Source organism: Sycon ciliatum, chromosome 8 (assembly GCF_964019385.1).
Source record: "Sycon ciliatum chromosome 8, ocSycCili1.1, whole genome shotgun sequence".
NCBI lineage: Eukaryota > Metazoa > Porifera > Calcarea > Leucosolenida > Sycettidae > Sycon > Sycon ciliatum.
Genome location: NC_088650.1, coordinates 7,189,828 through 7,211,070, shown reverse-complemented (window position 1 = coordinate 7,211,070; position 21,243 = coordinate 7,189,828). Strand labels below are relative to the sequence as shown.

At 45.9% G+C, this 21,243-nt stretch overlaps 2 protein-coding genes and 1 long non-coding RNA gene across 5 annotated transcripts in view; all 3 read left to right on the top strand.

Moving 5' to 3' along the window:
• The first annotated feature begins 127 nt into the window (after positions 1 to 127).
• Positions 128 to 4,144, top strand: LOC135823294 (uncharacterized). 2 transcript variants are annotated; one of them, XR_010554652.1, is made up of 3 exons: positions 128 to 269; positions 2,376 to 2,476; positions 3,730 to 4,144. It is a non-coding gene; the product is annotated as an uncharacterized LOC135823294 (long non-coding RNA). The 2 variants fall into 2 exon arrangements; XR_010554651.1 differs by lacking the exon at positions 128 to 269 and adding an exon at positions 1,218 to 1,439.
• A 1,317-nt stretch (positions 4,145 to 5,461) lies between these two features.
• On the top strand, positions 5,462 to 17,347 carry LOC135822792 (tetraspanin-7-like). The gene is made up of 8 exons (XM_065335618.1): positions 5,462 to 5,670; positions 5,751 to 5,792; positions 11,578 to 11,733; positions 12,085 to 12,159; positions 12,809 to 12,904; positions 14,078 to 14,209; positions 15,423 to 15,506; positions 16,401 to 17,347. The coding sequence occupies exons 1-8, from the start codon at positions 5,614 to 5,616 to the stop codon at positions 16,461 to 16,463; spliced, it is 705 nt and encodes a 234-aa protein (XP_065191690.1). The 5' UTR covers positions 5,462 to 5,613; the 3' UTR covers positions 16,464 to 17,347.
• Positions 17,348 to 17,895: 548 nt separating this feature from the next.
• Positions 17,896 to 21,243, top strand: part of LOC135823093 (histone acetyltransferase KAT2B-like) — a 16,778-nt gene continuing 13,430 nt past the window's right edge. For both annotated transcript variants that reach the window (XM_065335923.1, XM_065335922.1), the window contains exons 1-2: positions 17,896 to 18,274; positions 21,184 to 21,243. The exon at positions 21,184 to 21,243 is cut by the window's right edge and continues 11 nt beyond it. In XM_065335923.1, the coding sequence (XP_065191995.1) occupies positions 18,182 to 18,274; positions 21,184 to 21,243 (153 nt within the window). In that variant the 5' untranslated portion in view covers positions 17,896 to 18,181. The remainder of the gene's footprint in view (positions 18,275 to 21,183) is intronic.

The window sequence follows — 21,243 nt, the reverse complement described above, 5'->3', positions numbered from 1 at the left end:
TGCAACCGCTGTCAGCTGTGCGAACACATACACAGGTACATGACGTGTATAGTCTGTTCAACGCGATCATGCATGCTACAGTCATGTATATGCAGTCGATGCGCCAGAGCGAAAAAAGCCGTTTTTTATTATCCCGGTCAGCTCATTTTGTACAGAGGTGAAGATGACGATTCCGTGAAGAAGTAATGGCTGACGTTGTCGAACATTCAGACCCACTGGAGGCGTTCCACTGCCTGGAGCCCGCCGATAAGGAATTCGATGTGACTTGAGTAAGTACTAAAGTGATCCATAATATTTTTGGGGTCAGCTATTGAGCCATTGGGAAGTTTCGTGTTGTCGTTTTCTTACAGTACAGTCGTAGAAATTTCCTCCCTCCTTTGGTATTCAGCCAGTAATGGACTCCATCAAATCTTACACAATATCCGAGATAGCAGAAAGATAGTCCCAACCAACCTGTGTAAAGATTTGGTCATGTCTATGTCCAGACCTACTGCTAACTCAAATGGCACGAAATGAAAGAATATTTTTGTAATACGTGTAAAATCCACGAAAGTGACATTTCATCACACCTAAGTTTCAATATATCCCAGGTTACAATAGTTTCTCGCCCATCTAGCAGCAGATGGATTGTGTTCCCGGTATATCACCATTTCCAGTGGAAGTATTGTGTTCCACATCTATCCATGCTCATTGAAACTCGGGCAAATGTGTATATTTGTGTATTTCAGGTCAGAATTCGTAGTGCATTCCATGTTTCTAGCATACCGTATTATCTCTAATATAAGCACGGTCCTTTATTTTTTCAATGTACCTCCGCCCCGTGCTATTAATGGAGACGTTCCTTTATTGGAGACTGTTCCATTATTATTTCAACCTCATTTCAGAGGCATGTTGCCATGCCAAATTCATGTATGACACACACATTTCAGGGTTTTTTTCGCCGGTACAGATAATGAATTTACACAGTGTGCTTATAATGGAGACTGAGCACTTTATTTTTTGAATGCCGCCCCAAGGTGTTCTATTATTGGAGACGTGCTATTATTGGAGACTGTGCTTATATTAGAGATAATACGGTATACGCCATAATTCCAATAAACAATAACACGCACGCATCACCTGTGTGCACATTGACTCAATCTTGGTCCAATTCGTTGCTGGTTTCTTGCTTTTCAGTCTCCTCAAATTAAACAACTTTTTGCTTTCTGGAACTGTTGGATTCTTCCCTCGCGGAGGTGTTGTTGAAAGTGTGGCATTTTAGCCCTGGCCTGCATAACAGATTTGCCTTTTTGCACTCGTATTGTATGATCCTGCAGCCGGACTTGCACCCACAGCCTTTTGTCAGGCCTGTGACAGGCTGTCTGACTGCTGCAAGATGTTTGTCAGAGCCCCACACCATGACTTGGTCATTGGTTCTTCACCATCCCTACCTTGAAGAGGTGGGTAGTTGATAGTAGATTTTGTTGCTTAAATTAAGCAATACTCCAGAGACAACAATTCCAGTTCAGCTGAATTCCACGTGTAGGTTTTACGGCACCGCCATCACCTGACTCCTCGGTGAAAGATCCCCATCAAATTACATGTTTGTTGTACATTTTGAGTCTTGCAGTCGTAGTGTGATTTCGTCACAAATACACGTCAACTGGTTGTACAGCTTCATGTTCCACTACATGTACATGTATTGGCAATTCAGCATTGCAGTGATACTTCAGTACACTGTACAGCAAACCTCCAATACCAAATTGGTCTGTACCGATATAGCGTATTGCATGGTGCAAGGTTCTGCATAATAGTACAAGTACTTTATATCCCGTAGTATGTTACATGTATATCCATACTGTCAGGTGTCCGCATAACCCAACCCCACAACCCACAAGCGTGCAACTCTGATTTGCGGACTATGGGCTGATTCCCCAGTTCGTGGATACGTAATGTGGGCCGAGCGCAGTGCCAGAACCCACGTGCAGTCGCATACTCTTGACGTCATGGACTCTTGGTACTACTAGTACTTCATACTGAAGTTTCACTGTGTGGGGAACCCGCCTGTCTGTGTTAGTGTTTTGCTTCGACGTCGCTTTGTCTCAGTTTCTTCCTCAGTGCTTGTTGTGATTGGCATGTGGCAGGCAAATGGCCGTGGAACTTCAACAATTGGGCTCTAATGTGACAACTGGATGGTAGTTGATTTACATGTTGGACTGGTGTGCCACGTAGCCTTCTGCTGGCATCCTGGCACTACATTTTGTTGCCAGGGTACCTCTTTGTCGATTTTGTCCACAGACACCACGCTTACACTCGGCATGTATACATGGAGCTGCAGGTCTTGAATGCCTTTCCCTTTTGCTATGTTCACCATTGTTATTCTGTATGTATTGTAGGTATTATGGCCAGCCGTTACTCCCCATTGAGAAAAGATCCCTGCAAGTGTACTTGACTGGCTGTATGTGTCTAACACGTCTGCAAGCACCAACTGAAGTGGGTGAGTGCGAACTGGATGACTTACTGTAATGTCGTTTATGAAAGCCAGGCGTATTTCTGTAGAAGCCGGTGTGGTGGCTAGGCCTCTATTTACATTATGTTGCATTATGTTTGTAGTCAAACCAAACTTTTTATGGTTGCCGATGCAAAATCCACACTATTCTGTCCCCGGGGAAAATTGCGATTCCGCGGCCGCGTTTTTTTCCGCGTTTTTTGCGATTTTTTAAATGACCGCGTTTTCCGCGATTTTCCCGCGTTTTTTGAACTTTTTTTGTTGCACTACACGTACACACAGTGCACTGTTCGGTCAGCAACGTCTCATCACGGCGGCTTTTTACTCAAATATGACGAGTGCTTACACCAGAGACTTGTAACTGATTGATTTCACTACATACTCAGACACTGAAAATTGCCGCACTTCAATATTATTCACCGCATATTTACCGCAAATTCACCGCAAATTATGCCATATTATGCCGCGTTTTTTTGCGATTTTTTCCGCAATTTTCCCCGAGGACAGACTATTGTGCTAATTGCCTATCTTGGAACTCAGGCTTGTGTTCAGAACAGGCTTCTGCATAAGACAGGCTTTTATACAAAGCAGTGGAGTAAGTGAAGGACTGTTTATACTACTTGTAGACACCACAGGTACTACAGGTATGTGTGTGAAGCTTCATTCCAGGGGAGAAAACGAGAGCGAGGTGGAATTGTCACCATCCAATATTGTCCACCCTCATGACCATAGCTTGGGGTGGATCGTCTGACAAACAAGCAATAAGTCCTTTATTCTTAGTTTCTCGGTACTCTCCTCCACTGTACATTGGCCTGCTGTAGGTCAATTTGGTGGATAACTCTGACAGCTGTGTCCATAGACTTGCCCTTTACTACATCGTGTTTTGGGGTTGCATTCATCCTCCAGGGTTGTGTGTAGGCACCTGGACAGAGCCTGGTGCAGAGCTTGGGTGGTACCCAAACGGCTCACATGAGCATGATGCCACCTTTCTTAGCTTTGGGGTATGCAGTAGGAATGTGTGCCACTAGTCCCTCCTGCATCAGGGACAGTAGAGTTAGTAATGCTTGTAGCGGGAATGTTATGTGTCGGGTATTCGTCAAAGTAATAATATATTTATGCCATTTTAATAGCAAATAATGTTGCTCCATTGTGTAACAGTTTGTCTGCTACTACTTATACTCCGTCAAGCATTTCATCTTCTGCATGGTATTGTACTGCTTTGTCTGGTTTATTGCTGCCAGGTGCTGCACAATGATCGATGCACGTAATCATTACCCACAGCAGTGGTGTCGGTCAGTGTGGTGTAACTACCTTCCTCAACAATCACCAGCTGCTGGCTTGTGACAGTTTTGACAAAAAATAGTCGGTCTCTCTCATTCCGTTATCCCTTTGTCGACTCTGAGGAGATGCTCAACAACCACATAATTTGGTACTTCCTGTTTAGCCTAGTATTTGCAGTATTTGCTTCCTACACCAGCCACAGTGCTTTTCTTCCCACGTTCTTTTTTTCCGCTGGTTTGGGATTATCTTTTGTGTTACATTCTTTCGTTTTCTGTTACATCCTTTTCCTGTTCTTGTGTGTTAACGTTTCAGTGGAATGGTGCAATGCATTTCCAACCAATACAGTCATTCTGGTCGAAATTGGATTCAACTGTACAGGTTTCCAATGCTTATGGCGTACTTCTGATGTATTCTCAGTCGTATTGAGGACACATGGGTGGGTAAACCGCTTATAGGGCGGTTCTCATCGGCAGCAGCAGGTACACTGGGACCCACGTGGAGATTGTGGGTGGTGTCCAGCTAAAGCTTTCGTGCTTTGGCCTATGCCAAGGGCATGATACGTACCCTGTGCATGGAAAGACGATGAAAATCAGCAGCTTTGCAAATGCACCTCTACAGCCCGTTTCCGCAGTGACACACATTGTGGCTGTTTTTGATCCGTTAGTACACTATGTTTGCTGCCGCAGACATGTGTCAGTATTGTCCGGTGCTACTGCTAACTCAAATGGCACGAAATGACAGGTTTCTCGTCGCTCGTCAATGGCTGAAGCCTTTCTTCTTACAAACCCGCCCGCCATGCGAACGGTTTAGCAAAACCACCACCCTCGCTCATGCAAACACTAGGGCACACGTATAGTATCAACGGAAAATGCACAACAATGCCTCTGAATACTCTTCTTCTTGAGAAAATTGGCATTGACTGCCTGACTGTCGATAAAAAATACGTCTCCAAAATGCAGCTGTTTGCATTTGAATTTTCCCGCGCTTTGGCATTTGGGATAATAAAACTACCTCTAAACGTCGACTTTTCGCAAAACGGCGCATCGCCTGTATGTGGACGCTGTGCGCGCAAATGTGCTTGTGATGACGTTGTATCTGATAATTATCTGGTCCATGGTACAAATCGGATGACAAAAAAGTGCGGCGGGCCAGACAGGTAAGGCCGTTGGTTGTACGCGTTGGCACGCGGAAGCTCGCGACTAACTTAGTCTTGTTGTCAGGACCAGTTGCCAAGGCTGGTTCAAGTGGTTGAGTGTTTTGACCAGGGAGTCGTAAAATACCATGGTATTTTACGACTCCCTGGTTTTGACCAGGTATGTAATCAAGGTAATCATGGTAATCAGGTAATACTGTGACTCCCCGGTTTTGACAAAAAAAATTGCTTTTTGTAGTTTTGGTACAAAGTACAAGGTACGACTACTGACTGTACGACTAAGGTACGACTACTGTAGCAAGAGTCCAAAACGTTGCACTCTTGCCAGTCTTGGTACGTCTACAAGTAGGTGGGTGGGGTCTAGAGTGTAGGATCCTAGGTCTGGCTAGGAGTAGGAGCAGGTCTGTAGTAGATCTACCGGTAACTACAAAAAGTACAATAGTACAGACCAGAGAGTCGTAAAGTACCGGCATTTTACGACTCCCTGGTACAAACACATCGTGTTGGCGAGTCGAGTTCCTTTGCTTTGCGAGTTCCTATCCAGCACGAACTCAACTGTTGTCAGTTGTTCCGAAGAAAGGAGTTGAGTTTCCTGTTTTGCCTTCTAACTCCTGCGAGACTTTAGGCTGGACCAGTTGTGCTCTGTCATCATTGCAATTGGGAAAGACGACATTGGTTGTTGAAGAAGAAAATGGGTGCTTCCGGATGTTTGAAAGTGTCGTTGATGGTGATCAACTTCCTCGTCGTGGTACGGGAACGTGATTCGGCGTCGTACCTGTCGGGTATGTTTAAAAAAACATTACTTTGCCTTTCTTTACTTTGTCATAGGTGTTGGGTATCGGATTGTTGGGTAGCGGAGTCTATCTTCAGGTAAGTTGTGTCTTTACGGTACTTATCAACAGAGCGGAAGCCACAGCATGGATGACGGGATTAGAGGGTGGCATGGCCGTCAACGGATAACTGTGTTGATCTGGCCCGCGTTCAGTACTAGTATTTCATAAGCATACGACACGTGTTGTGGCCTTGCCTTTCCGTTTCAGTACTCCACGGGTCAATGTTCATGTTGGGTGCTGTTTGTGTTTTGTGGTTTCCGTTATTCATCTTCTTCCTGAATTCTGCCATCATCACTCCCTGCAATAAATGCGTGATGGGCAAAGGATCAACAAGCACGATAGCCCTTATCAGCCTCTTATACTAGTTATAGGCTATTCACACTACATTATAGCAATAAAAACTGCTTAAGGCAGTTTTCTAAAAAAAGTTATTGTGTTCTAGTCCATGGACCCCGTCGAAAAAGTAAGAAATTAACGAAATGTGATAGCCGAAAATTAAAATTTCACACAAAACCTCACAATAATCACAACACTTGAAATGCTGCTTTCAACACTAAACTTGTACTGCACAACAATTGGCAACATGCATGTCATGCATGCATAGGAAAGAGGATCACGAGGGGAAAAGGTCTTCTGCATGTAGCTTTTCATTCTGTGTGTGATTATTGTGAGGTTTTGTGTGAAATTTTAATTTTCGGCTATCACATTTCGTTAATTTCTTACTTTTTCGACGGGGTCCATGGACTAGAACACAATAACTTTTTTTAGAAAACTGCCTTAAGCAGTTTTTATTGCTATAATTTCTTTTGTTTTTTTCTGTCACCAATGGAATGCCCTACAGTAGAGTCGCGCGCCCAAGAACGTTGTTTCCAAGGGGTTAGCCTGGGACGTTCTTATTTTTTCTGCAATCTGGCTGCGTTCTTATAGCACGTTCTTAGAAACAATCCGTACTGGATCATATGTATTCCACAAGCTGCCAGAAAACCAACACCGCCGTTCTTAGCTTTAGGCTGTGGTGTTCTTACTTCGAAGTAGAATTTCAGGCTGGACGTTCTTCAGCGCGCGACTCTACGGTACTAGTATATCAATATGTAAATGATGGCCTTCACATCATACCAATTATACCGTATCATACGCATTGATGTGCAAGCCTTTTCTTGCAGAAAATGGCACTAGCATGTTCTTCTGCGGGGAAACATGTGAGTAGTGATGGACCGTGGTGATACTTTTTTTATACGGAGGTCAATCTGTGCATGTTGCTGTAGCAGAATTTCATGACTCTGTCATAAAATTGTCTTGCCTTTCAGATATTTCAGATTTCCCCACCCTCGATCAGATTTATTTGAGAAATGTAACCAGGTGCGTGTCGCAGATGTTTTTGTTGATTCTGTGTTTATAATGGTTTATAATCATGGGTTATCGTGATAAGGTCATCCTGCATCATATTGCACTGAAATCGTAATCCTGTTGATGTCGATACAACTTTTGGAAGTAGTTCAATGACTTCAAACTGGAAGTCCACGATTTTCTAAAACAACACAGCAAAGGAGGAACAATAAACATGTATTAAAATGTAAACAAATACATTGCGCAGTCCGACAACTTGTTCCAACAACTACACTGGAGGATAAAAGGGGCAAGGCTATGGTTGGAGGTACTGAGAGATAAACAAGGCACTCCATAATAATAAAATCTTACACATCTTTTGGTGAGTATGAATGATATCCAGTCGAACCTCTTTAGGACGAACACCAAGGGACCAATGGTATTTATTCTGTGAGTTTGTCTTAACCTATTTTATAACCAGTGAATACAATTATTTCTCCAATAGACATACGAATAGATTTCTTCTACAGCGAAAGACTCTAAGCCACACCAACTCATTGACTCGTCTCGTATGAAACAAATGAGTCACTAGAGAGGTTTTGCAAAACGAAAATGCGTACAAACTTTCGTTCATTGTCATGAAGTGCAAAACTTCGCACGAACTTTCGCAACTTTGGACGCGAAACTTGCAGGGAACGCGAAATGAACTGTCGTAGGACATTTCGTGAGATCGGGTCATGGCGTACGTGCACTTGGCCCGCGCAAACTACGAAAATGTGCAGAACGCAAAGTTCGTGCAAAAATTCGTACACACTTTCGCAAGGACTGTCGGGAAACTTCGTCCGAATTTTCGTTTTGCAGAACCTCTCTACTGAACCTTTCTTTAGCAACATGACGGCAACTGAAACAGCAACAGAGAAAGTACGATACACGTACAGCACCTTCTTGCAGGTACTACAAACAGATTGCAGATTGTAATTCTTGCTTTGGCGGCACGAAACTTTATTTGGGGCAGTGCAATCTCGGCGGTACTCACAAATAATAAATCAAACAGCCCAGACTCGAGTAAACAAATCTAATCATACAAGTACGAGATCTTCACGAGACGAGACTGCACCCATTGGCTTGTTTCGTATGAAGCAAACAAGTAACATGTGTTAGTTTACTGAACCTCTCCACAATGGAGACTTTCCCTGATATGCGAATTTATTTTGCAAACTCGGTCAATGGGTCCTTGAACCTTTCCCTCCAGATTGGGAACTGCCAACGATAGTATGCCACTGACCAGTGCCTTATTTGTAACGTACCAATGTACAATGAGAATATGAATATTTCGACAACACATCTAACATAAGCCTTAGGCTGCAACCACACTAGGTACAAAATCACGTACAAACGGCATTACAGTAGAAATCGTCATGCCGACGCGTGCGAAATGCAAAATGCGCTTTGTAGGTTTTCAGCAACTGGCGCACCCCTGTAGAAAGCCACGTTTGTCGTTTTCGTCGTTTTCGCGCCCCATCTCCTGTGTACAACTTTGTTTTTGCACCTGGTTGTCGTACATAGCATCAGCATCAGCATTGTTTTTGAATTTCCCGGTCTTTTCCAGCGCATGGCACACGCTTTGGTACGACAACGTCACGTGCTGGTCGCGTGAAAACGTCATCTATGCAGACCGAAAAGTGTAGTGTGGTTGCTTACCGACTTGTACTGAGATATGCATGAAAATTTGTACTGTGATTTTTACGTAGTGTGGTTGCGGCCTAACCGTCAAGAAGGTGAACTCGCGTTCTTCGTACACTGTAGACAAGGGCAAAGAGATAAAAATGGATCTAAATCCGAATAAAATCAGCACACGTTTCCGTAAATGAAAGGGTGAGCATAAGCAAAATAATGAATCGAAGGAAACCGGTCAACTCAGAGATGACCTGTCATCGAGTATTCCGTAAAAGGAGGCCTCGGCAGCGGAAAAGCTAAATTTAGAAAAGAGATCCTGTCAGCTTTTCCATTATTTATTGCATTCCGCCCAAAATCAGCACACTTTTCGTAAATGAAAGAGTGAACACAAGCAAATGAATCAAAGGGAACTGGTCAACTCACCTGTCAGTAATATTCCGCGAAAGGAGGTCTCAGCAGCGCCGAAACGAAATAAGCCAGGCCAGGAGACGAAATATGCGAAACAGCTCATACAAGAAGCAGTTCCAAAGAAGGAAGTTCCTCGTGCATGCACATCCGAACACGGACTGCACTGCAACACAATGTCTGCCGTGCACGTGCACAAGCACGCGGCTACCACCCGTTGGTAGATCTAATATCGAGCACCTTACGTAGAGACTTACGTAGCCTAAGTGAAATACCGAGCACCTTACGTAGAAAGTTACGTAGCATAGCGGTGTCGTTTTTCTTGCCATGTGAACACAATAATAGAAAAGCTGACAGGATCGCTTTTCTAAATGTACGTTCCAATAAGCCTTTTGCGCGTTGTACAGATGTACGCAGTTCAGTAGGGCGTACATGTAGGTGTGTACAGCCCCGATTGGGTGTTCATTGTGTGCAAACAATCCCTTTCCCAGCTTCTTCACTTTCGTAGAACTAATGACTAGCTAGATCTTTGTCAGAAAAGGTTTTCGTTTGAAATGCCTTCAGGGCCCATTTCTTAGTGGAAATAGCAGAAAACACAATAGGGTCCTGCACATTCAGCACCCATTAGGTTCTACGGGATTTCGTGCATCTGTACAACGCGCAAAAGGCTTATACCAAGAGTACATAATCCCCCAGAGTGTGCAACGCCGATCCAGCTCTGCATAGGGTCTTGGTCGAGCGGAATCGGATCTTCTGATGTCATGCGTACACTCCACACCAGCGCAAGGCCGGTCTCGAGGCAGGGCACCATTGTTTTTGATCCAAGAGTACGCTCTCGTACCCGCGACTCCCCGGGTTCCCCTCAGATGTGTACGGTATTATGACGCAAAGATCCGATTCCGCTCGACCAAGACCCTATGCAGAGCTGGATCCGGCGTTGCACACTCTGGGGGGTTATGTACTCTTGCTTATACGCGTCACGTTCTGGAATTCCATGTCCTGGCATGCAGGCATCGTTTTCATGCAAGTACATTCACACAGGCACGTACACGCTTTTCGTACAACTGTGCGTACAGCTTCTTTTGGATACAAGGGACCTTTCGCACCACGCGTACGGATACGAAACGAATGCTGATTCGTCACCTGGGTTCGAGGATTCGTCAGAGTCGCCGCGCAGAGCTCGTTTTCACGAATGGAAGCCTCTTCATTCGTGGCACGCTCCGAATCCGTCAGGTACACATTTTTTGCAAGGTACACATGTTTTGCCAGGTACGCATTCCCCCTTGATTCCATGATCCATGCACGTGTGCGCGAACACACCCGTACGCCAAGCTACCGGCCGTATTCGTAGTTGCCATGCACATTTGCATTACGACTTGCGAAACCTGAATTCTGTTTTCAACGAAACGATTACGAGCCGAATCAAACTTTCGTTTTGCATTCGATTCGTAGCAAATGCGAAAGGTCCCTACAAACTGCCAGGAACGACAGAACGAATCTCGGTACTGGGGTCTGGATAATTCGTCTACGTTTTCGCATCCGGCATACGATTTTCCCGCCGCGTTCCATGTTGTCATGGCTATTCGGACGAAAACGTCACGTACGCCACGTTTTGGGCGTAGTGTGAATGGCCCATTACCGTCTCTCGTCTGTGTAGCATACATACATTGTACATCACTGAATGCACAAACCTTTCTACCGTCATAGACATTGAAGTCCGATGGGATGACCGGGGCTGGCGCCCTTCCTGCTTTTAGCGGATACATGCACTGTAGTTCACGTTCACACTGTAAAAATGGACTAGTAGTCCCCGCGGCTGCAAGGCCAGCGCCCCGTGGCATGTTGACTTCTCAACGGATTTCACCCAGCGCAACTGTAGATGGTGCATAACCATGTACTGAAAAGCGGCCAGTATGTGGTTCTGCTGCATGCACCCTATATTATGTCCATGTCCCCTACACACACACACTACTATATACTATAGCATGACTGCCCATTGGGCAATGTCACCCCCGGAGGGGGCCAGAGTTTGGAGGGCACCGTCATTGGCAGGACTTCTGGTGCCTCGTCAAATCTTGCTGTCGTCGGAAACGCTTCGGGCAATTCATGCAGATCAGCGGCAGTGATTCCCTACACACACACACACACACACACACACACACACACACACACACACACACACACACACACACACACACACACACACACACACACACACACACACACACACACACACACACACACACGCCTGCCTGACCTACCTTCAAGGATAACCCTATGTTCATGGCCTGTGTAAAGCCATCGGACAGTCATAAATTGTTGTCAGTATTGTTACCGCCATCATGAATTTCTGCTGCAATTTACCTGTGCCCTCTTTCTCACTTCATTGTTCTCGTTCTCCGTTGTTTCTGCAGCTCTCACAAACAACGGTTGGACCCTACTTGGCCATAGCCAATGTCAATCACACTACATTTGCAATCGTCCTGCTCGTTGATGGCTTCCTCTGCATGGCCATCGGCTTGTCGGGCTGCATTGGTGCTAAGAACGAGCACCGCGGATGTCTGATATTTGTAAGTGATGGCGCCAGACTATTGTAGATCATGCCATACCAACAACATGATCATGATGTTTCCCAATCTAACAGTTAACTACTTACCGAATGGTTCACACGACTAAGTTGAATTTTAGCAAGTTATGAATTCACACTATTTGCTTTATGTAGGGATAGTCCTGGAATGTTTTAGACGAACCGCTTTATCTTTCTCTGCGGCTATTATTAGAATAGCTACTTGTTTGGTCTTAATGACAAACTTGTGTTGGGAGCGTAATTCCGCTTCCCTCGAGGATAAATACTGTGAAAGAAGTCCCGAAAAACAAGTATTCTATTTTCTATCCTATTTTTGTGTTTGTTCTGTGTGCAGTATGCTTCCCTGCTCTCGCTCATCTTCGTTGTCTTGGTAGCCGCTGGTGGTCTTATATATGGATATCGATCGCAGGTAAGCTCCTCGGGGCTCTGTAAAGTGTGATGACCGGTCGACATCGATGCACGTGTGCATAATGCTACTAGCGCCGCGTAGGTGTTGCAGAGTAGGTCAGTCTGGAAACTTTCCTTACTCCGTCACACTATGTGCACCGTAATGTGGAGTGACGAGCCCCGCATTCCCAGATTTAGATATACACCCATGTACTTGAAAGGGTGGATACGGATGAGTGTATCTATGTTCTTGTAGGCTGGTGTGGATGGCGTAGTTGCATGCACTACATTTTAAAGAATGTGAAGCACTCCCCATTTTTTCTGCAGATTTGAATAAGAGGTCGTAGCGACTTCGGCGGGGCTTGGGGAATTGTGTATCGCTTCGCACTTTCCTGTCGACTTGAATTCTCACTTGACCGACTCGCGACTGCCATGCAGAGCACACGAGAAATACATGGAACCTTCCACTCGGCAAACCGGCAAGAAAGCACCATTCCCTGCCTAATACACAGTGTTGCGGAAATCCCCCCCCCATCGGTTGAGCTTCAGTAGGCTAATGAATTGTTTTGCTCCGAGAGCACTGCACTATGTAGTGTTGCTACAGCCTCTTCTTCACACTGTCGCCTTGTGCATCCATTCCCCTTTTTGTTGTATTGTGTGCTCCATTGCAGTTGACCGTGACCATTGAAAAGGGGATGACCAAGTCGATCGGTGATTACAATAAGACTACGTCCGTGACGACAGGATGGGATATTGTACAGCGAGCGGTAAGTCTGCAGCAGTGCTCTCCAAGAAAATCCCAATTGACCCAGCTGGTCGAGTGTTTTATGCTTATGTACAGCACACTTTGGTATATCTACAGGTATGGTGACGATGTTAGCATAGCACAAGGTGGCGGACACATTGTATGGAAAACACTGAGTGTGCCTGACTGCAACTAGAAACCCAGCTGGTGGAGTCCTGGTCTTGCGACCATGTGAACCATATGGGGCCATGCCCCGGTTCAGGTTCAGCATCAGACCCGGTAAACTATCAAGCAAGGCTTATAAGTTATCTACATGTCTACTGAGTAGAATGCGAACACGGGCCGGGCATGTAGTATAGCGGTTATGCGATACACGTCATATAGTACGTTTGCCACCCCAAATTATTCTATATAAGGGGTTTCTGTACCCGCTTTCGGCATTTTGCCACCCCAACTGGCTCCAATATATGGCGGATTTGACGTTATCGCATAACCTCTATACCCTGTCACATTGCTCCGGCCAATTGGAGATGGTCGACCAGTGCGGGATATACAGTACAGGGCTGTCGAGTGCCGAAGAACTCGGGTATCAGAGTCGTAGCCTAGCTAGGCCATTCTTATTTTTCATGCACGCGTCTATGCACAGTGGAGCCAGGCGTATAACTATCAGTATGCTGTGCTTGGTGAAATCCTAGCCTGCCCATTCTTATTTTTCATGCACGCGTCCATGCACGGTTGAGCCAGGCGTATAATTATATCAGTATGCTGTGCTTGATGAAATCATAGCCTGCTCTTTTTTCGGCGCTACATTCTTCGGAACCCGGCAGTACTGTAGGTACACTGTTGGGAAAAATATGTTCACTGTTTTTGCCTCGTTCACTTCCACACCAGGCTTGGTTGTCAGATATGTATTTTGGTCAAAGCATCACCAGCCGAGCTGGCTGCAGTGCCCCTGAAACACAGCTGATCTACAATAATATATCATGTGGGCACAGATACAATTGCTACATACCAGCTGGCTTTTGCCTGCCTTGACGTTTATTGTACAGGCCCGTTCATTTTGTCAGGTGTGAGTGGTACTGTTTGTAAGTGGTAAATGTGACCGCTGTGTGTGCGTGTGTGTGTGTGTGTGTGTGTGTGTGTGTGTGTGTGCGCGCGCACATTCTTCCTCTGTTTGTACGGCAATACCCCACAGCTGGACTGCTGTGGCGTAAACAACTACACCGACTATGACGTAACCGCCTGGGATACTCGCTCAGGTATACTGCCAGACTCGTGCTGTGCCAACTCAACAGTTTCCTGCACATCCGTGAACGTTTATCAAAAGGTAGGCTTCTTTCCATGCCTGTGTCCATGCTGTGTTTGTGTGGTGAACAGCATTGCATTTGACCCTGCTCTCTATGAGTCCAAGCCTCAATGGGTGTACAGTAAAACCTGGTGTAAGCGACCTCTGTGTTTAGCGACCACCTGCTCTTAACGACTGTTTTTCCATGCACCGACAGTTCTACACAGACACTGTGGGACCTGGTTCTAAAGAAGAGTTTGTGTGAAGCAAGTATTCTGTGTCCCCGGTGCTCTTCTTGACCAGGTTTTACTGTAGTGGCAACCGGAGTATTGTTTATTCCTTCAATCCAAAACAACAAAATCCTGTCACACTCCACTCGTGCACAGCAACTAAAAACCGCCAAGTCCGGTTCCGCGGGAAACGGCACATGCTACAGTCATGGCAAGTGAAATCCGACACTTGGCATAAGGGACTGCACCATGCAGTCTGCAGCCCTGCATACGTAGTACATGTGTTACATACAACTTATATCAGTCTCATGACCGTAATCGTACTCATCACAGTCAAGGTTCACTTCAAAGGTTCAAAGGTGCTGGCAAAAAATGAATGGGGACTGGATACCAATACTCCTTATGTATACCATGTCTGTGAACTGTGTGTATCTACTCTGAGGCCGTTCGACCTGTTTGGGATGCATACGGCTCTATTGTACACATTCGGTACAGTGCATTACATCATCGATCATTATTCATCGGCGTCTATTTGTGGCGCCGTCCCCTATGGCACGTGTCGGATTTCACTTGCCACGACTGTACATGCGTACCATCACACAGTCAGTGTACTACTATCATGAATGCCTGGGGTGGCCAAGGAATGCAACAGCGCATATATAGATGTGGACACTACAGCAACCTACATGTATTTCGGAATGTCGTTTGCCATGATAAAAATGGGCATCACTATGATGCCTGCCATCTATCAAACACTGATTATCCTTTACCTATTATCATGACTGATGGTTTAGCCTATTGTCTGGTATTCTGACGTGGGTGTTCGTGAAGCCCTGCAATGTTACCAGATGCGGGGACGGGGGGAGGGGTGACTTTCAAAAGCAGCTGCACACGGTAGTTTCACGGGAGTTTCTTGCCACGCGGCACTCAGTACATGTAATTGCAACACACATTGTTTTGTGTGTGTGTGCACGTGCGTGCGTGCGCGTGGGTGTACCCTCATGCTCTCTTTCTCGATCTCTCAGGGCTGCTTTGGTGGCACTCTAAGTCTGCTCTGGGAGAACTGGTACACATGGGGTGGTGCCGCTATCGGCATCGGTTTCTCACTGGTAAGTTCACAGCTGAATGTGCACATGTATGTTGACGGAGTGTGTGATTCTGTTGCATGCTACAGTAAATCCTGCCAGGGCTAGCCGGACACCCTTGGTGCAGTGGGAACTGTCCCGATATGACAGGGCTCTGCTTGATCCAGGGATGCACGTTCGATTCACAGCGCTTTGGTGAATGAAAAGCTCACAGTTGTGTGTTTGTTGACGGAGTGTGGTTCTGTCATATGCTTACATGTACACGTATACTACATGTACTGTAGTATCAAGATTCAAGAGTACATTTTTTTTACTAGAGCCACGTAAACCCGTCATGTGTGCACCATGAATAAGGGGAGTGGTGGCGTGGTCTGGGATGCTCTGCCGACCTTGGGTCTCGGCTTCATCACAGCCAGGCGCGCCAATAGAAGAGAGAGAGGAAGAGACAGTGAGACAGAGAGAGTGAGTGAGAGAGAGAGAGAGAGAGAGAAAGAGAAAGGGAGAGAGAGAGAGACAGAGACAGAGACAGAGAGAAAGAGAGAGATATGCTCCCAAGAGTGTGCAACTCTGCAAATGGAGTCTCCGACGGCAAAAACTCTCTGTGCCGTTACCTATAGACCTTATTCGATAAACGCCACAATCACGTGAACCGGAGTCCCGGGAACCAGGGAGTGGCAAGAGGCCTGCACTCAGTGCACAGTGGACTCTGCGTGCAAACATGGGAGTAGAAAAATACCGGTATCTTACTACTTCCTTGTGCGAACTGGGCCTTTCTTGCCACTCGTTTCATTTACGAGTGCCCCCAGCTTACGACAAATCCCTGGAGGCGAGTCCGAAAATCACGTTATCGAATAAGGTCTATTGGACTATTTCACCTGATGCTTAGTGCTGTTTTCTGCATCTGCTTGTCCTGTGCAGCTTGTCAATGTAGTTCTCACCTGTTGCTATTACAGAGCACTGAATACGTACGACTCAGTGTAGACCCAGTTGCGCTCACTGTTATCATCGTTTCGTCTTGGCGACACACTGCTACATGTATGTAGCCGGGAGTAGTAAAATTCCGATATTTTACTACTCCCTGTTATGTAGCGCGGTCGGTGATCATTCCAAGAGACCAACTCGTCCTGTCATGGTTTCACAAAGTGTCCTGCGAAGACCACTACCGGTACAGGCACGGCGAGCTGCCACTACGATTTATTAGCAAGCCTCGTCTGCATATGGCGCTGGGCAGCAGAGTCCGCAGCTGTCCCTTGCCGTGAGCATGGATTATCATGGACTTTCATGGTGTGTGTGTGTGTGTGTGTGTGTGTGTGTGTGTGCGTGTGTGTGTGTGTGTGTCGTATAGCTGTTTGGATTAAAATCCTTTGAGACAGCGCTAGTCATTGCCCAAGCCGCATTCCCGGCGACTGACTCTGTTGTGCAGTATTGCGCAACATATGCCTCTCTTTGTATTTTTCTAGATATTCTGTAGATGAGAGCTGTAGATATGGTCATTGAAATGGCCCGGCCTTTATGCAATTAATTATTTATAGATCATTCAGATGGCCCGGCCTCTATTTATGTTAGTCTCTAGCTAGGTCTTTGTCACGATCGTAATATCTGCTTATACTACTATGTAGTTTGAGAGTTAAGGTACTTGAGACCTAAAAGGAAGTCTTGAGCGCCACCCGCACAGCTCTATGTATTCTGCGCGTGGTGCCCCGTATGAAGGGCCGTATCAGTACCTGCCTCATGATACTCTTGCTCAGCGGTGACGCATGGGTGGTCTATTGCTGCTGTACTTCAGAGCACTCCGTTTCCCCTACTAGTTGCCTGTCACCAGGCGATGAGCCCGGTGACAGGCAACATTTCCCATGTTTGCTGGATGGATTGCAAATTGTACTAGCAAAACCAGGCATGTTCCACTACTGTGTGTGTGTGTGTATGTGTGCGTGTGTGTGTGCGTGTGCATGTGTGTGGAGGGGGGAGGGGGGGGGGGGGGCAGGCCTATGATGTTTTCTGTGATAGAGTTTGCAGGCCTGGAGCCACTGATGGTACAGACGGCACAGACACCACACACGTGAACGTCTCGTAACGTGTGCAGGTGCATTCACAATGGAAGTCAAGTGATGAATGTTATGGGCAGCTTCTTGCCTCTTGGTCTTGATGATAGTCGTTGTCATTGAGTTACAATCGACCCTAGATTCTACATTGTGTGTGAGATCTCGAGACTACATGCACCAAGAGTACTCTTGCATGCACCGAACAGCAATAGCATACTACAGTAGTATGCTAATAGTAATCTAATCAAGGAGTCGTCAAATACCGACTCCCTGCCGAACATGTATGCTGCATGCAGCGCTGGCGAAAAGGTAAAAAATTGAAAATAATAGTTTTATGAGCATTTTGAATCTTGCAAGCTACAAATTGCTTGATGATTGCGGATATTGATTGCATGCTGCCAATTTTGATTGAAAAGGAATGCATGCGCCTTTTTATTAGTACTTGTTGCAAAACTTGTGACATGTCTGTGTAGAGCATAGACCAAGCCGGGAGAAGTCGTGGAATTTAGTTATACATCGAGCTGGAAGTCTTCAATGTAGTTTGTCGCTGCTCGGAGCGTCGTGGAAATTGATGTCGCAGATTTCACCCATTGATATTATTTTGGCAGAATTGACCTAGTGCTGTGTGTCGGTGCAAGCCAAGCAGGAGCTAATTAAATGGCTGCCAACTTAGCCCATCGCAAAGCAGTGTTGCGTGAGCACCATGCCAGCAAGCGTCTGGAGAAGCTTGCCAGCTATTCATCATGCAACGTAAGAGAAACGCTTGTTTGACGAGTCTAGTACATGGACATGTAGTAGTAGACAGTACATGTACGTCAAACATGATAGTCAAGTTCTCAATAAAGTTCACCTAATTAGCTAAGTCTTTGTTGCCTAAACACCATGTACCAGTCAATTAAAAACATTTTGATACTCGGATGTTGAGCCAATAATAAAATTAATGTACCGGTAGACAGGAAAGGGACGATAAGGACGTTTAGCAACTCGAAAGCTCGAACTTTTGGTGGTGGTGATATTTCGCGAAAGTATATTTTGAAAAAGGAAAACTTGTGAGGTTTAGCAATGCGAAATGCGTTTTTATTGAATCAACGTAGTCAAGTGGTGTGCTTCACTGTCCGAAGAGTGCTCAATAGTCTAGGGCTGAAACGAATGCTCAATGAAGCGAACGAATATTCTTTTTCCGAATACATGTGAAACGAAGAATATTCCGAATATTCTAAACCGTACAATATCCATGGATACCTAGTTGTATCCATGGTAACCATAGACCATTGACTGGTGTGTACCCCAATTACAAGAGAGATGTGTGAAAAGGACAATGTTATCATTCATCTTGTTGATGGTAACACATTGTGAAGGTGGCAACTCTACTCGTATTTTGCACCAAATATGCCTGGTTTTCTACCCAAAAGGCGAATTTGTGTACATTTACGAATATTCTTATTCTACTTTAACGAAGAATATTCTTTTTCCAGTCTGCATATTTCGAATATTCGAATATTCCTTTCAGCCCTACTCAATACCCATGTAGGGCAGAGCCTTCTACACAAGAGAGATTGGAAGCTTTGCCTGGTGATCGTACGTGAATATTATATATAATATACGTGAAACTCAGAGTTGTGACAAAACTTCCAATCTCTCTTGTGTTTTTATTGAATCACGAAGTTCTAGACCATAGTACCGTACCGTATGCAACTCAGTCTCATACATGCAGGGGTTGTAAATTTACCACTCCCTGCCGTCAAGTGCGTACCGAGGAAAGAGAAAGTCACTTTCGCAAATCACTGCAACTTCGCGTCCAAGTTTTCGAAGTTTCGAGCTTTGTTTCTGTACTCATTCCCAGAATTTTTTTCGAACTTTCGAGTTGCTAAACGTCCCCAATACTGTATAATAATAAAACATTGAAAATGATTGAGGAGGTTAAGAAATCACACGTGGGAAAATAAAAAAATTACTTCGGGCTCTTCACAAGCAACTTTTTCGAAAATTTGTTCACAGAACTCACTGCTGCCAATGACTCCACCCAAATACCGGACGCCATCAGAGGAAATCCGGATGCCCGTGCCAGCAAATACCTGCTCTGCATCTGACACCAGCTGACTCTTGACAAGGAACACGGTCTTGGCAGTGTTAGGCCTGTAACCACACTTGGGGCCCTCCGCCGTAATGCAATTCCAGCACCCCTTGAGTGCCATAACGCGGTCCACAGCGACATCCTCATCAGCGTACCACACCTCTATGGAGCCGCTGCATGTCGCGATGCTTGGCCAGAGGGCCAGTAGCCAAGCATAGAATGCCATGGGCGGCGGATCTCCTTGGCACGGGCCCTCTCTAGAGTAGACTATCTCGCCACCGTCCAGGTACAGGGGGATATCTGCTTGATATGTGTTCGTAAATACCTGACCTGCAGCTGGGCACACACGTGGGTTGTTGTGCAGTGCAGCCGCCAGGTTCACAGAATTGAATGCATTTGTAGCATCTTCGAGGAGTATTGCCTCCCACTCCTCCCTGGCGTAAACAGATGACAACGCCTCCACAGCCACTTCGCATGCTGATGGTATGCCAACGCAAAGTTGGGTCGGCGCCGTTGCCCTCACCACATCTTTCTATATTGCCGTCACGATAGCCTTTGCCTTTACAACTGCACGTCTAAACACCTCACCAACAGCGATGGGCCGCACACAAAGTCTCTTATCTAACGGTATAAGTTGTGCTGCCAAAAACGAGCGTAGATGCAATGCCTCAAGCGTCTCCGTGCACATTCACTTGGCCACACGAGAGAGGGCCGAACAGAGCTCATCCGAAGATGACTTGAGCATGCCAACCATCCGACACCAGGCAGCTGCTTCCAAAGCCGAAGGTCCAGCAGCTCCCTTCATTCCCAATATTGTCCTCTTTATAGCTGCTGGTGTTATTGCCTCAGACATGATTGGATCCCGGGGGGTCGGGGCTACAGTCCAATAGGATGTCTGGATCAGCCGGCTGGGGAGCAGGGTGCTTATCCCGCTGGTGCTCTAAAACTGTCTTTCCATTCACCTCGTCAACCAGGGGAAGAACGCCAGCAGCACCATTAGCATCCAGGTATTGGGCAGTACTGCCCACTCGGGCATTAAAAACCATGCTCGCTAAACGAACATCGTCCAAAGCACGTGCACTCGAATCACCCACAGCTGTATCGAGGAGGTGGGCCTGAATGCACCAGGACTCCCGTAGCAATGGAGATATATCACTCGTTAGGTTTGTCAATTGGTTGCCTATTGTTCTCGCAATACATCGCGTGCTTGTTAGTTTTTTGGTTGTTGTCGCGCTTGCACCTTTCATCATTCCTTCTATGTCACATGTGTATGCGGTCATGCAGTTTACCATTGTTGTTTCTGGCTACTCCTCTTTGCGGTGTTCTATCACCTCTCTGCTGTATTGAATCCATTGATTTCGTCAAGTTTCTTTTTGCCTGTATTTCACCTGACGAGAAAGCATTGACAGTAATTGTGGAATTTCCCCCGAAAGTGTTGCTTGTAAGGAGCCGGAGGTTGTTTTTCGCTAAGTGTGGTTGCACTGTTGTCTCCAAGAAAGATAATTTTTAAAGTGTGAGAAATCGGAAAGTTGGTTGCTCCTCTCTCCTCTTGACCCTGGTATGTTGTGTTTTCGCCGTTTTGTAGTCCTGTTCGTGCGCGGGCTGGAAGAACCCCACTGCCTCAACGCCACCCAACGCAGCCTTT

Excerpts from the sequence above, each read along its gene's own strand:
- LOC135822792 (XM_065335618.1), top strand. The coding sequence starts at position 5,614 with ATGGGTGCTTCCGGATGTTTGAAAGTGTCGTTGATGGTGATCAACTTC. Across the intron at positions 11,734-12,084 it reads ACCGCGGATGTCTGATATTT|TATGCTTCCCTGCTCTCGCT; the intron begins GTAAGTGATGGC and ends TTCTGTGTGCAG. Across the intron at positions 15,507-16,400 it reads TCGGCATCGGTTTCTCACTG|CTTGTCAATGTAGTTCTCAC; the intron begins GTAAGTTCACAG and ends TGTCCTGTGCAG.